This window comes from Oryzias latipes, chromosome 16 (genome assembly GCF_002234675.1).
Source record: "Oryzias latipes chromosome 16, ASM223467v1".
NCBI lineage: Eukaryota > Metazoa > Chordata > Actinopteri > Beloniformes > Adrianichthyidae > Oryzias > Oryzias latipes.
In genome coordinates, this window is record NC_019874.2 from 30,387,866 (window position 1) to 30,404,652 (window position 16,787).

A 16,787-nucleotide genomic window follows, 5' to 3' on the forward strand; every position below is an offset into this window, starting at 1 on the left:
CAAACTAAAATTAAAGGGGTGTGACCTGAAGCAAAAAAGACGACTATGCAGGATCTGCTCCTGTTATTCAAGCAGCGACTGGGCTCTGTTTTTAGCAGAAAAACATCGATAGAAAACTCTCCATCTGGCCTAAAACAACCGCTAACAATCAAGGTCGTATAAAGAAAACATAAACGCGTCTGTCACTTCATTAGCATGGAATCTGCGACGGTGCAGCTGGGAAACCTGCTAAGTTTAGCTCCACGGCTCCAACTGAGGGCACAGACTCTGCTGACCTGCCGATAATTCAAACTCTCGTGATGAACCATTTACATATTAAACAGCTGCCACCCACAAATACCAGCCAGTTTGCCCGGGAAGGAGAGCAAAATGTTATTTTAGGAGGGTAATGATCCGTATGTGGACTGGTCCTGATGCTGGTAAATAAACGTATAGTTAGCGGGTGCTCCAACATACCATCTGCTGGGTTTCTCCGCTCGCTTTAGTCTGGGCATAATTACTTTATCAGTTTATATATTTATTGTTGGGTTTTACGAAAGTAGATTAACCTTCAGCTCTGGTGTTAACATAACTTCCACTACTGTAACTCTTCAATCATTAACCTCATTCTAGCGGAGCCTTTCATAAATCCGATACACGAAGCCGCTTTTCTCCGCATCAGAATCTGCCGACTCAGGTTGATCGTGTAAAGAGTTGGGTTACATCAAAGAGTGGGTGTTATTTAGGTGTCGTTGGCGACATCTCTAGATAAGAAAATTCATCAAGCTACTGAATGAATTTTGTTTTAAAACAATCTCTTCCACTTCAGGAAAAAAACAGCTTTTTTTGTGTTTGTTATTCCGTTTTTCCAAGATCCTTCAGACATTTTTATGGACTTTGCAAACCAGACTGTCGCTGCATTTTTTATTTTTACTCTTCTTCTTTTATTTTTTTTCTCTCACAGCCTTTTTGGGTGTCAGTGTTGCCCCTCCCACACATTCAAAAACCCACCACACACCAAGTACCCAGTGAAAATGACTTTTTGGTGTAGTGAACGACCCAGCCCAAAATTGATAACATCACAGCGGGAGAAATGGGGCCAAGACCTCTACAAAAGTTCAAAATGAACTAACGAAACCAAAACACACGGGTCGGGATATCAAAGCAAGTTTTAAAATGATTATGGGATGGCCACAGCACCTACGGTGGGGCAGTCTCGTTTTGGCAAAGTATGAAATGTGGGGATTTTCCAATTGGTTGCTGCTGCATAAAAAACCTGAAGTGGTAACAATTTCTTTTAAAACTGACATCTAATGTTTGAAAACGCTCTTATAAATTTTAGTGGATAAAAAAAACTAGGAAGCAGGTCAATTCCAATTTTGAGCTAAAATCTTCATAAATTTGATACATAAGTTTTATATTTTTTAAATCATAAACTTGTTGTGAAACAGAAACATATGGGATCATTACCCTCCTATTCTCTTGTTACAGACAGCCAGAACTAATCTTCTCAACAGACTTGGCTCTGACTTAATCTGCGGTGAACAAAAACAGGAATCAGACCACCAGCTGGCATCTCATCAAGTTCCTCCACCCTTTTTTCTTTCAGTCTCGGTACATTAATGGGCAACGACTGAGACCCAGATTCTATTTTTGTCAGTGAGAAGGAGAACGCCTGTCTGCTCTGCGGTGGATTTTAACACCGTCCTCAACTTTCTAAATGTCTCCCATCAGTTTCTACACTATATCTTCCTATCATCTCCATCTCTTCACTAAAAGATGATACCAGCAGTTTATGCCTCTGAATACCTCTAAATACCGGTTGGCCTCTCTTTCTCCTTCACCATGAACCTTTCATCAAAGCCAATTAGCTGCTCCGCCACTGTTGAGTGTGCAAGGACCAGAGAGGTCATCCATCTTTCATCACTTAAAATCTTCATCCGTGGATCAAAAAAATTAATTCTCAAGGCGTCCACCTGGAGCTTATTATTTTTGACTGAGTCAATGATGCTTAACTGTGTAGATCCAGCCCAGAACATTACTTCCTGTTTTTGACCGGACTGCTAAAACCTCTCAACCAAGTCAAAGTCAGAGGCACAAGATGGAAAACATGTGGTAAAACGAAACCTTTGAATAAAATTAATTAAAACGGCACAAACCTTTTTGACTGAAAACCTAAAGCAAGGATGGTATGAGACAGACTCTACTTTGCTATGACTGCTGTGAGAGCACATTTGAATAGGTCTGCTGTATCCTGAATCCTGAACTGAATCCTAAACTGACATGCGCCATTTGATATGAAACCCTTTCAAAAGTTGTTTCTCCATCAAAAAAGGAATACACATATTAACGTCAGCCAATGGCATGTGATTATTACAATCGTTCAGTTTGACCAAGGCAGTTCTACTTTAACCAAAGAATATAAGGTATAATATAATATAAGATATAAGGTGAAATCTGCAAAGTAGTCGTCCATATTTTTTACAATAATTCTAGATGTTTTAAGGCTGTAAAACTCCTCACTACACATTTCTTACACGTTCCTTAAACAGCATTTTCACACTTTTCTTTCTCATTTAAAGTCTCAAAGTTCAAAAAGTCATAAAAAAATAAGTCCAGTTTTATCTGATCGCAATTAAAGATTTATGTTTATGTTGCAATATTTGGTTGTAGAGTTAGATAAGTTAATTCTTCTCTAAGAGTTCTGGTAAATCGCCTGTCCATCCTGGGGGAGGATCCCTCCCTCATGTGGGCACCCAACGTTTCTTCGTTTTTTCCGGAATCTGGTTTTTTAGGAGTTTTTTCTTACCGCGAAGGGGGGTCTAAGGGCAGGGATGCCAGTATAGCTTAGTCAGTTTGTTAGTTCATTTTAGTATTTTCCTATTGAACTCTTTGTATTCATGATCCTTTTGAGTTCATGTTTTACTTCAAAGCCCATCGAGACGACTGTTGTTGTGATTTTGGGCTATACAAATAAAATTGAACTGAAGTGAATTTCAAACTTGGAGGGCTAAATGTAGGAGTAGGTAGAATCTGTAGGGCAAGGGAATGAATTCTTAATCAGCCTAAACATACTCTTGAATGCAAAAGTATTGTACTCTTTGTTTATTTGTTTTTAATATTCCTGTTGAGGGTCTTTTTAAATGCTGCTCGTGATGAGTCAGAGAAAGTGCTAACAATACCTGTCAGTTGAATGTTGCATAACCTGTGAGCAATGATTTAATTACTTTAACCGAGTTCCAGCTTCATTAACTAACCATCTGTGCGTGTCCCCGCTTAAAGTCAGGGTATTGATCTGAGGTCGCTCCCATGATGTTCTTTAATGGTAGGAAAGATCATACAAGGAGAAATAGTTATGATGACTCTGATCAATGCTAAAAATAGACAAAACTGCCGTCATTTGTTGGCAGACTTTTTTCCCGTGACTCACCATTTCATAGGTAGTAACTACTTTTTTAAGGACCTCTGACAGCAGGCTTTGGGGCTCCAGGTTAGGGTACTGGTCTTTGAGGTTGAACACCAGAAGTGGGGTGTTGTCCGGTCCGGTTAGTCGAGGGGAAAGAGCCAGGATGCACTGCTTGAGGTTGGCCACTGCTGAAAGGCCGCACAGCTCTTTAAAGGACACAATGGCATTCTGCATAGAAGAGAATGATTTTAAAAACAAAAACACGACATCAAAACCTGAGATTTCAATGAAAGGAACTTTCCAGACACTTAAATCCATCAGCGAGTTACATAAATATAAAACACCCTAAAGCGCATGTCTCGCTCTCACAAAGGAAGTTAAGTAATCATCTATGAGAACTTTTATTTTGGCCCTTCGTAAGAGATCCCTTCTCTCGAGCCAGCGTCAAATGGAAAGGAAGCAAACATCCTAAGCTTCCTGTGAAAGGCCAAAATTAAACCCTCCATAAACATCTGGAGAGCCAAGATGTGTCAGAGTCCCAAGGCCAGTGGCTTCTGTCATAATAAGTGCATTATAAACAGAGAAACAAAAATAAGATGTAATACAATGCCTGAAGAAACGCAACATGAGACCAACCACACAGTGCACTGCCTTCCCACACAACACCGCTTTTCACACTGAAGACTTCAAACAACACATAAATATCAGCGTCAGTTTTTTTGAGAAAAATAGTTTCATTTACCTATTGCCAAATTTACATATTTAAAACTTCACTTATTTAAGAGTGTCTTGAACATTTATTGAAGTAAAATGGAAATTGGTTAAATATAGTTTTAACAAAGCGGCAAAAAGAGATATAGGATTTTCTGTCAAGATATTGCAGGTAAAGTTTAATAGTATTGTTTTGGGTTGTAATGTCGTTTTTTTTTTAACAATTTGGATTATATCATAAATTGTGGTTGACAATACAGTTATTTGTCCAGTTCCCTTCTCTGCTTCTGTGCCGGTCCCAAGCCCGGTTGCTTTGAGAAGGTTCCGTCAGGAAGGGCATCCGGCGTAAAACATTGCCAAGTTTACCATGCGACTTGTTCGCTGTGGCGACCCCTGATGGGAAGAAGCCGAAAGGGAAACAATACAGTTATTTGTCCATATCGGTTAATTTTGAACGATCGGATTCCCTGACCTAAAATGGATCCAGGACATATTTAGCCAAAAGTTCCAGCAGTGTGACTCGGAGAGAAATACCTGCTACTGAACAGTGAAGTTTTCCAGATTCCTTCCACTTCTTGCAAAATAATCAAGTGTGAATTAAATAAATATGTGTCCAAACAAACAAACAAGTAAACAAGAATTAATGTTAAATCCATTCACATTTTAGTTTCCTAAAGTTCAGCCCTTTGTTGTTTTTCCACTTGAAAATAATCTAAAAGGATAATTAGAACATTACAGCACACTGGATGATCACGTCTTTGCTAAATTCAAAGTGCTTCCACACATTGGACTGGAATGATGGACTGATCCGATTTTGCTGCATCACATGTGTGATGGTCGTTTTTACGTTATAGTAAAATAAACTTACCAATCTAAAAGCTGTTTTCCAGTATCAATATTATCCATTTATTTCATTTTGAAACGATTTTATAAATTTACCTCAGACCGATCGATCTGGTTGGATCATAGGAATATAAATCAATCACTCGATGAATCGTTACAGTCCTAGAGTTGTCTTTTTCCAGTGGGTCAAATACATTTGTTTTTTTACCCTGTTTTGATTCTGCAGTTCTGATTTTCTAAGGTGGGATTGGAGATGCTAACTCACATGAAATCTTGGTGTAGTTTACATTGTTAAGAAAATAGAAAATAGAAAGCAACATGTGGTAATATGTGAAGAAAAAGGTGCTGAAACCTGAAGGGAAAATAACCTTTTTCAGAAAGTTGGTTTTCTCTCTTTCTTTCTTAGTGTTAAGATTGTTTTTTTTTTTCAATTATCAGCTTGTCTTAATAATGCTCTTAAAGTGAAAATGATAATTAAAATTCCTTTTAGAAGTTAATTCAATGTAGTTTGCTGTACTTATGCATGAAAGTTACAAAGAATAAGAACATGATACATGATAAAAAGCCAAACAAATAGTCAAGCAGAGGTTTGCTGTTGGTATTTTCTAACAGTAACCCGTCAGAGTCTGAAACCTTCAGTACGTCAAGGTCAAGGCTCTTACCTGCATGTTTTCTCTGAGGTCTGTCGCCTCCCTCAGCGGTAGCAGAGCTGTTTTAAAGACCTCATCCACAACTTTAATTTGTAGCACTCTCATGCTAGCATACTCTCTGCTCTTCTTGCCTTTTCGTACAGAAAGACCTCGCTTATGTGGCTTGCCGCCTCCCCTTCTGTTTGTAATGGCCACATGGACAAACAAAAAGGTGTGTGGTAGAACTTCTCCTGTAAGAGACTGGAGCGGAACGTGGCGGAAACCTGGCTGCAGACACTCGAAAGGGATTGTATACTGGCCAATAAATTCATCTCCGATGTAGTCGTCATCTAGTACCACAAAGCGCACCATTGCAAGCTCAGGAAGGTTTATCTGAAACTCAAAGCTTTCGTCAAAAAGAGGATTATCTCCGTTCTGGTTGACTGTTTTAGTCCTTTGTTCTCCACAGTCAGCAGGAATGCCGTGTATTTCCACGTAAACGTAAGGGTCCACCACGTCTCCTTTGGCACCTGAGCCTTTAGGTTTGGGGAAGTTTTGTCCACTGATTATCTTGATGTGCAACAGCTGTGGGGAAACACCAGGAACTGAATCTTTTGTGTTGGCGCTGAAATATGAGACCTGCTCTCTCATGATGGCTGGACGGAGCACATAGCCACAGTTCCCGTTCTGCCGGAACCAGCCAATGTTTAGATCCATCATCAGGCCGGGAGTTTGATAGTTCATCGCTACTATCTGGCAGCCGCACTTCCAAAAGTCTTGAGGATTCATGTTGCTGGAATCAATCCGCATTAGACTTGGGTAAATCCGTGCGAGGAACTTCTTATTATAATTGACAAAGTCCCCTGGAAAGTCACAAGCGCATCGACTGGCAAACACTTCATTGAAGGAGCAGAGCTCCCAATGCTTCTGACTCTGGAAGGACGAGGGAAAGTCTTGAAACTCCACCGATTTGCACAACGTCACCAGATCAGACAAATCCTTGGACAGCTGGAATTTTTTGGGTGCAATAATCTGCTGCTCTGTCGACTCGATGCTCACTCTCTGAGACATCTCTGCCCCCTCGTCCTCATCTGTCACCTCGCCCTCTGTAGCATTACAGGCTGAGCCCAGCTTTTTACCCTTCAGCAGGATCTTTCCTTTCAGTTCAGAGGGAGACGGAAGGAAACAGTCCTCAGGTTTTGGAGGATCAGTGTAAATCTTATCTCCAAGTATCTTCTTCAGATGCTGAAACATGACTTTCTGCTGCTTTAAGGAGCAATGGTTTTCTAAAGATAGTATCAATGGGTACTCCGAGGCAACAAAGGCATACTTGTTGATTACGTCAATGACGCTGCGAAAAACGATCTGTGAGGTCATTGTGTGTCCGGTATAAATAACCGGTTCGTTATCGGGCCCATCCCACACATCTAGCTCCACGCAGCGGCAGCCCATCTTGAGAGCACGGATGTAGCCCGTCACATCAGATGGACCTCTAAACTGATCCTCTATTAGGTATGTGTTGTGGGACGCATTGATGTAGTAGTGAGACAAAGGCTGGTTCATGTCTTGGCAAACTGATTTATGGTCGGGGTCAAATATATGGCACTCTGGAGACATGAGATAGTTGGAGAAGCCGTCAAGAGAAAGCCAACCCTTTAGGCGGCCCTCTTTAGAGGGTTCATATTTCTGAATGACCTCCAAGCTGGTGTCTTCACTGACTTGTGCCATTCCTTGTTCTGCCTCTAAAAATATCATCAAGTCCTTTGTATCAAGAAATTCTTTGTTACTGGAGAACTGAACAAAGAGAAAGTAAATTTCTGGCCTGGTGCAAAGGTCGTGAAAGACTTCAATGAACTCTTCCTTCCTTACGCTGGAACCAGCTTTGTCCTGCGCTTTCTGAAGCTCCTTGAACTTCAGTTCTATTTTCACATTTTTGATGCCTGGGTTTAGCTTTTTAATGAGTTGCACAGCGGCACATAAAGTTATTTGTTTGCTGTTGTCAATGTCTTCCTCATCAAAGAGGTCACTCAGCCAAGATGAGCGCATGTTGTTCTGACTGCTCTCAATCATATTCAAGGTGTGGTTCCCATACGAGATCAGATACCTCAGCCCCGTCACCCAAATATTGGCCACATCTGCCGTGTTTGCCACCAAGTCCAAAGACTCATAGTTCTCCCCAAAGATGATGGAGAAAGCGCAGTCCTCTGATATCTGATCGTAGGTGCCGTTAGTTCGAAAGGTGTCAGTGTTTTTGCCTGTTCGAACTTCTTTAATGGACTTGATGTCAAGTTTTGCCTTCTCAGACTCCTTCTTGGTGGGCTCCCATCTCAAGGACTGCATGTCGGCGTCAAGGAGAAAGTAGCGGTGATAAATGCGTGAATTGGATCTCACTTTCTTGAGCTCTGTGCCATCGACCATGGCGCTGATGCAGTCGCTGGCCCTGCTAATCTTCTTCTCTGTGGGCATGCTGCTGAAGGACACAGTCTTCTTTCTTTCTTTACGCTGTCGGCCATCCTGCAAAGAAACAGACAATCTTTTGAATACACCACGGTCATAAAAATGACACTTCCATTAATCTTGATAAACTGTCTTTGTATATTCTTGTATTTTTTAATTTTTCTTTTTACGTAAGCACTGTTCCATGACTTTTTATAAATATTCGGTTACATTTAAGGATCTATTTTTGCATTTTTTCATCTTGACATGTGAGGCTTTAGGATGCTCTCACCATCATAGCCTCTGGTGCTGTCATCACAGCGTTCTTTTCTGCACATTTTTCCAAACCCCCCACCACCACATGCCTGTTTTACTTTAACAGCAGGATTGATGACTGAATCTTCAGGCCTTGAAATTGTCAAAACAAAACTGTTGCACTGAGGCAGATCTTTTCCAGAACAATACAGCCCAGCGCGCCGTCTGCTTTGATGTACTGCTTTGCACGTTACGCCTTCCTTTCTGGTCTCCTTCAGTTTCCTGCCCAACGTTTTCTGAGCACAATCACAGGCGCTCTGCTGGGTGACTTAAGGTAGCTGTTGTTGCTTATTATGGTGATAGGACAGGGAATCTCCCTATGGAGAAAATCGCCCATGCTAATCCAGCCTCTTGCAGGAGACACATTCTGACATTTCACTAAAGCCTCTTGCCTCGTCTGCTGCAGGCTGTTTCAACAGCACCAGTTCACTCTTTTGAAATTATTTCAAAGTCTTATCAATCATCTTGTCACAGCTTACGCCTGATGATGTATGAAAAGGAAATACATCCTCTTTATTCTGGCTAGAGTAAGAGTGGCTCATTGGTGCAGTCCAGCAGAAACTCTTCATCTTTGTTTGTTGCTTTTTGATAGATATTTGAATAAAGTGCATACCACTTTTAGAGCTGCAGGAACCACTCGGTCATGTCTGATTTTCATTTTCTCTCCTTATTTTGCATAAAACACTTTTTGATGACGATATCCACAATTTCTGTGTCCCCCATAGGCAGAGCTGCATGCAGCACTTCCTGTTACAAGCAAACAGGAATGGCTGTGCTGCTGTGTTCTCGCATGTGTGTCTTTGTTTGTTAGGTAATGATATGGTTACATAAAGATGTTCCATCAGGGTGCATTATAAACATTTGCTAATGAAGAAAAAAACAATCAAAAAGATTAAGGGGAAGGAAACAGTCGTTTTTGTTCTTTTGAAAACATTTAGATTATCGTGTCAGCCAAATTAATTCATTTCTGTACGTCCTTCCTGTTGGATATGCTTGAGATGTGGAAAACACTGTGACAGTTGACGATGGCTGCAGAGATGATGCAGGCCTCAGTCAGCTGGTGATGAATGTTCTTCGCTAAAGCACGTACATCATGACTATGATTTAAGGTAAATTCACAACATGAACAGGAAGTTTCATGGTTCAGGTTTTATGATACCATCAAACACGAAAGGCAATTTTATAATAGGTTTAACCTGTGACATATATGGGTTTTGTCTATTTAGGATAGCTGATCAGTTATCTATTAAAAAAACAAATCTTTACATTGTAAAAAATATTAAATGGTCATCATCCTTGGTGTGTGTTGTCTCCTATCCTCCTTTATGCTTTAAAGGACATTTAAGCTAAGAAAGAAATGAAGGTCAGTATTTATTCAATGTGTATGCATAAAATGCAGTGTTCCCTCGCTTATTCGCTTTCAATATTTGCGGTTTCACATATTTGCAGATTTTTTTCAGTCACGTGACTCCTCCAGTTCATCACAGAAGCTCAGAGATCTGGAGACACTTGTTTTTTTTCCTGCTTTTGCTGTTTTCACGCTGTCTATGAAATGTTTGATTTTCAATCACAAATTCAAACCTGCTAAAAAAAAATCACAAATTTCACACATGTAGGATCAATAAAGTATTTCTGATTCTGAAAAACAAGGAGAGATTTACTAAAGGGGAGCAGATTGACAGAAAAAGCACCTTTTTTCCCTAATTCTGCCTCCAGGCGGTTCAGTTTTACATGAAATCATAACAAAAACAGCCCAAAAAACATGATCATGTATTGGATTCTTGCCATGATGTCATTGACTGTACAGATGCAGTGCTCTCACAGGGGTTGGGGAGGTTTCAGCTCAACACTGGCCCTGTAAATCCACTGCTAATAAAGTTTTATACAAAGTAGATTGTTGCCTGTTATTATATTTATTAAATACAGTTTTTATCCCAAAATTTTGCACAACACTGGAACTTTAACATTTTTATTCAAGGTATCTGCTTGAGCCCTGCAACAGACTGGTGACATATCCAGGGTGGACCCTGCCTTAGTCCAACAGTAGCTGGGATAGGCTCTAGTAATTCCATGACCCCCAAATGGATTGTGTTTGAAAAATGGATGGATGAGTATCTTCTTTGCAGGAACACACAGAGCTGTTTATGCAAAGGAACATAAATATTAGCTTTGTTGTGTATTTATTATTGCGATGTTTGGCTATTTTTTTTTCTTTTACCGTCGACACAAAAGCATAGGGTATAACTTATAAATGTTCAGCATAATTGGGTCATACTACTGTGCTTCTGCAATACCCCTTAGTGTTCAGCTGAATGTGCAACTCTGTGGTCTGGAGGTGGATGTTGACATTTTGTCTTCATGGCAACGGTCACTGTGTGTTTGGTTGTTGTTGTTGTATAGTAGGCTACTTCAGCTTGTCCTCAGGAATTCCCTCCTTCAGCACGACTGGGAACAACACTAGAAGACCTATTTCTAAACACATCCTGGATAATATTCCTGATTCCTTTTTTTTCCTTCAGTCAGGTTGGCAAAGAGGTCGATTTAAAATTTGTATTCAGTTTTGAGGGAAACACACTCTGTGATTTTTTTTTTGATGTGTGTACATATCTGCGAGGCCCACATGTTATCCGTTTCTTGATGCTGAGTAATAAACCATCTCTAAACTCAACATTTCTTACAGAACACCAGCATGACAGCTTGAGCTTTGGAGCCTAACTTATCTTTGTGCAATTCATCAAAACCAAGACTGATTACATTTGAAGATTTATGGACCTTTGCTGACGAGCTCCACAGTTAACCAGGATAATGTTATTGGTCAAGTAAAATTCCACAGAGAACTGAAGGAACATTCTGTTTTGAGTACAAGCTGGAAGCAGAAGCCAAAACTTCTGAAACAATGTGTATGTAGTCACTGGGTTACTGCTGATACGAGTCAACAAACTTCTGAAAGTCTTGGTCGGTAGTTTCTGAAGAAGAATTTCACTGCACAATTGTTTGTATCACGCATATTTAAAATAATTCCGGCAAACTGAGCTCTAATAATGTGGGAACATAAAGGCCCGTTCACACCGGGACGAATTTCGCCGGCGATTTTCGCCGACGTTTAACGCCTCGTGACTAAACAAAGGGCACCAATGAGAGTGTGCACACCGACGCGAAAAAACGCCACGCGCCAAAGCGTCAAAAAAAACAAAACGCCTCGGGTTCGTTTTTTTTTTCCGACGCGTCGCATCGAAATCTATTCGACCAATGAGAATGGCGCTTTTGCACACGTGTCTGGAGCTTCTGAAGTTACAGTAAAACACAACTTGGGGGCGCTCAAACACAAAACTGCCTTGCTGAGCACACATACCAGCGAAGAAGATAGACGCCGAGTTGCATCTACACAGCCGCGAAGAAATAATGACGGACATTCTAAAATATCCCCTTACCAAGTACCAGTTGGAGCTACTGATGCTTGAAATATTCATGTTTTCTTTGTATTATTCTGACAAGCGCGTAAATACTTGCTCTCTTCTTCTGAGTGAAAAGCGACTTTAAGAATCGTAAAGTTGCGCAGCGCCACCTTGTGTACAGGAGTATTTCTGTTTACATTAAGCGCCATCTAATGTCAGGGAATGAAATTGCATGTTCGCTCGGCTCACCGTCAGCGAAAATCGCCTGGGTGTGAACACAAAAAACGTGGCAAAAAACGCTGGCGAATAACGCCTGGCGAATATTCGTCCCGGTGTGTACGGGCCTTGAAATTCATGTGTAATGATCCGCAACTATGCATCGCAGCTACAAAACCAGAAGCAAAGAGTCGGACTAAAATGATGAAGAACAAAAACATTTTCTGAGCTGAAAGGAAAAAAACTCTGTAGGACCTCTACGAAGTGTGTTGGTCATAAAAGAAAAACATCTAAAAGGTCACTTATATTCCATTACAACCTTTAATGCAGTTTTATTAGATATCGAGACGTATGTGAACTTTTAACGTGTAAAATAAATCCTTAATAGAGCCAAAGACGTAATGTGATCAACTGTTCCTAGATCCTCCGTGAACCACCACCTCTCGGTCTTGAAGAACACTTCCATCTCTCTCTGGACATCACATGGGAGTCCTTTTGTCTTTGCTCCACTCTTTTACACTGATGACGGGAATGAACTGCAGCAGAAATCAGCTTTTAACTCTGCCTCAGTAAACGATGACCTAACAACAAGCAGTCGGTCATCTGCATTTTATGTTGAAATTATGTAATGTAAAAGGAAATCTTATCAACGTGAGATAAACCCTCCTGCAAGGTGTTCTTGGCTTTAAAAGGTTTGTTATTTAGAGACCTCAAACAAAAAACCCAGACGGACACGGACGCTTTTCTTTATTTAACCTGTCAGTGAATTTTAAAGAACTACTTTAAAGCAGCAAAAGGAATTCTTTAAACTTTTGACTGTAAAATTAATATACTGAATAAAGGTCTTATTCAGAAAAATGTAATTATAAATGAGGTGTTACAGCATTATCCCAGATTCTCTTTTTATAATAATATTCTCAACAATAACTCATCGCTGCAAGGTGCAGATTTTTGCTGACGCCCTTTAGTTCATGCTGTGCTGCATTTTATGAAGGACACGGGTGAATTTATCAGGCTTGTAAATGTGTCCTTTATGTCCACATCCGTCATGAAAGTTTAAACAAAAGTTCACAGATGCATTGAAAGAACATTTTTGCTGAATTTTAATTAGCAGACTCCATGTTCTCACTGGAAACAAAGTCTTTATTCAAAATAAAACTGGCATAGTCAGTTTTTATCCTGACTGTGAACTTCAACAGTTAAGCTTATTTTGAATAAAATATAAAATAAATAAAATATATATAATTTTATATATAATATATATATAAAATATATATATTACATAAAATATCAAACTACTACATGTAGTTTGCATGTGGAAATTTTACTTCAGGATTATCAGGCTAATCAGTAGCAAAAATTAGGTTGTTTAAAAATAACTCACAATTTCCTACTATCAATTCAAACATTTTGTACAAACGTTTCAACTAGAGGAAGTAAACAAATGCTTCCTTTTTGTTTTTCTACCTAGGACTAAACCTTTGGAAGACAATAGAAACAGATCCTACAAGTTAGACGTGTGTAGGGGTCCACACATTTCTATATGTGTCTGCAATTCCCAAAGAAGCTGTGGTGTGTAAGGTCTGTCAAAATGTCACAATATTTCTCACAGGAACACACACTGTTTGCAAATTGAGTTGTGTGATCATAAAGGTCCACCTTTGAAGCTAAGCCACTGTTGTTTTACGATCCTCACAACTAGAGCTGTGCCGGTGTGGGACTTTTGATCCCTGCGGTGATGAACCAGCAGGGGGCGCGGTGTCGCGGTTTATACAGACACGTAAAGTTGCGCTGTAAAAAATAGTTCCCAAACAAAACATGTAGTGATATTCATGGAAGTCCAACAGTGCACGTTTATGTTTGGTGTTACAGAGAAGGAGAAAAGTAATAACCCCCCACCCCCAACACAAAATCCTCCCGGGGGGCGGCCGTGTCGCGCACTCAAGAAGGCACGCAGGTTGTAATGGAAATGAATACAATGTAAATGAATAATTAGAACGCAGTAAATTTTGTCGTATTTCCTCGCGAAAAGGAAATTTCTGTTGTAGAATGAGGATGTGCTCATGAAACCACACAAGTGTGTTTAAGTAGAGGGAGCCGCCTGCCGCGCTCGGCTCTAAGAGGGAGTGAGAGCCGCGTGCAGCGCAAGAGGTGAGATTGGCGGTGAAGGGAGTGAAGGAGAACAGTAATAAAAGGTTTCCCCAAGAAACCATTGAAGTCTGAACACAGGACTAGCAGAAAAAGTAAATTATCAGCAAAGATGACTGTGTTTAACTTTCCAAAATAAAAAAAAAAGTGCGGTGATGCGGTTCTCCTCACACCCCTACTCACGACCCCACATCATCCTTCCTTCACCATATCAGGAAAATATCAGGTAAAGTTCAGATAACTGAGCCACATTCTGACATTATCAACTAGTCTGTAGATCTATCTAGTGACCCTGTTTAAAATAAAAGACAACTGCACATTCAATTACCAATACAAGTGCTCCGATGTGGGGTGTATTGTTTTCCTCTTCTCATTACTACTCGTTTCAACAGTTTCTCTTTGATGTACTATAGGAGGGGTGTCAAACTCCATTCCTGCTGGTTTTCCAGAAATCTTGCCTTATCTGATTATCTAGATCAGGTGTTTAGCCTATAAGCAGCTTCACATGCTACACCATGCAAGACCTCCAGGCCTGGGGGGTATTCCAGGAAGCATGTTTAAACTAGCCTGACTTTAATCCTGAACACTGGCTGAAATCCGCCTGAACTTGCGTACTCTGGGTATATCGGTTCCAAAAGACTGGATATGAGTTAGCGTAAATACGCTCGACTTGGTAACCCTGGGTTAATGCACGTGCGCAAGTACATTAAGACATTCTCAATGGATCACCGATTTCCGGAGTCACCATGGAAACGCGTGGTGACAAATAAAAAGAGAGTGCCATACTTCAGTGAGACGGAGTCTGAGATCTTAATGACGGCGTATGAAGATTATACGTCCATCAAAAAAGTAATACGGCTGCATCATCAAAAGAAAGAGTTTCTGCTTGGAGGAAAAAGAACGGACAAAAACGCACGGGTTTCTGATCTTATTTCCATTTTCCTTGTGACGCATATATATATATATATATATATATATATATATATATATATATATATATATATATAACTTATCCAATTTTGCCAACTTAAATGAATTACTTCTATTACTTCTATTGGTAGCAAGTAATTGAGTTAAATTTATTCAACTTAATTTCTTACGTCTATAAAACTTAATTAGTGTTTATAAAACTCAAATTTACATATTTATCTAACTAATTACTCCAATTCAATTAATATTCTTTCCATATTAATTTATTATAATTCTTGAACTCTCATATGTTTAAGTTTGAGCCGGCAGATAAACTCATTTGTATAACAATAAAACGTACAAAACAACATTCACTGAAAATTCACATTCATTTACCAGTTTTCCGACATTATCATCACACTATTATACAGTAGGGGTGCTATATAAACTCATCCTCCTCTCCTTTACTCTCACTCATGGTGCAGAGACTTAAGCATAGTAGGACAAATTAAACTAGACAAAACAAGGTGAAACAGCTAAACAACTAAACACATTTGGTCAAAAACCCACACTTAAACCCAAATCCGTCCAGACAGGCAAAGGGAATGGTATCCCACAATCCCTTGTGGTGCCGATCTAACAGCAGCACCAAAGTTACACCTACTTAATTGAATTAATTTGAAGGAAAGTAAAATAACTGTCTGATAACTCCATGTTATTTTTAAGCTGACTTAACTAAAGCAAATAATTAATTTAGATCAAAGTAAAAAGTTTATTTTTCCAACATCCTTATGTGGCCTATCACCCTCTCACGGTGGAAAAAGTATTTTCTGAGCGTCTTCATCCACTAAATCATCTTCAAATGGACACGTCATGCTGCTTCACCTCTCTGAAAACAAACTAACCTTCAACTAAACCTGCTCCAGACAAGGTTATGTTCAGAGCATGAGTTGCTATGGCAACTCGGTATACCCTGAAACATACCTCCATTTCTGGAACCGAAAGCTGAGGTTATCCACTTCCTTAGCCTCCAACTTACCGTGGGAGCTAGCATAACCTGCTTTCTGGAATCCCCCCCTGGATTCTGACACCCTTGTGTCAGACTATTGGTTCTTGTAGGAGTTGTTTTTATTCAGTATGTCACTAAAAATCACCCAGCTTGTGTTTCGGTATCTCGTGAAGAGTAACCACTGGAGGCACATTTGGTGTCCGCTGTATGTGTTTTTATTTTTTATCAAAGGGGAAGGTATCTGTATTTTAGCACTCCCAAACAGTGTGAAAGACGCAGTGATGGTCAGATCTTTAACCTCCTATGATAATAGTAGGAGTTTTGGATCTGAAACGGTCGGTACGTACACATGGTGTCCAATCCAAGTGGTTTTGCTCAAAATAATGGCAGTAGGTCTAATCCATTGATCCAGATCAACCATGTTGATCTTTTTATGCTTTTATGAGCCTTAAAGTGAAGAAGGCTACACAAAGCTGCTTATTATTTAATGTGGAAATATTTACTTGAAGTGCAGCGGTGTGTGGTGGGTTAATTCCTGAAAACCAGACGAAATTTTTCATTAGTTTCTTTTTTGCTGAATGTTGCGGATTGACCCTGGAAGTCCAAATGGAACCAATTTCTAAAGACTGGTTTGGTTGTTTAACCATGTTTTAAACAAAAAGACAAAACACTGGTTGGGTTTTTTTTTCCTGCTCAGTGTTAGAGATGAGTCAGTCTTGAAGCGCGGTCTTGCTTGTTTCACAGTTTTTCCTGCCTTGTTCAGTGCCGATTACTGGAATCCAAGCATTCCC

General features: G+C 39.9%; 2 protein-coding genes across 3 annotated transcripts in view; one reads left to right on the forward strand and one right to left on the reverse strand.

Annotated features, from left to right (window-relative positions):
* Positions 1-16,787, forward strand: part of rftn1 (raftlin, lipid raft linker 1) — a 262,707-nt gene that overhangs the window by 75,467 nt on the left and 170,453 nt on the right. The window lies entirely within an intron of this gene.
* Positions 1-16,787, reverse strand: part of LOC101167900 (inactive phospholipase C-like protein 2) — a 50,095-nt gene that overhangs the window by 16,508 nt on the left and 16,800 nt on the right. The window contains exons 2-3 of the mRNA XM_023964739.1: positions 5,602-8,082; positions 3,410-3,613 (exon numbers count right to left, since the gene is read on the reverse strand). Coding sequence (XP_023820507.1) covers positions 3,410-3,613; positions 5,602-8,082 — 2,685 coding nt within the window. The remainder of the gene's footprint in view (positions 1-3,409; positions 3,614-5,601; positions 8,083-16,787) is intronic.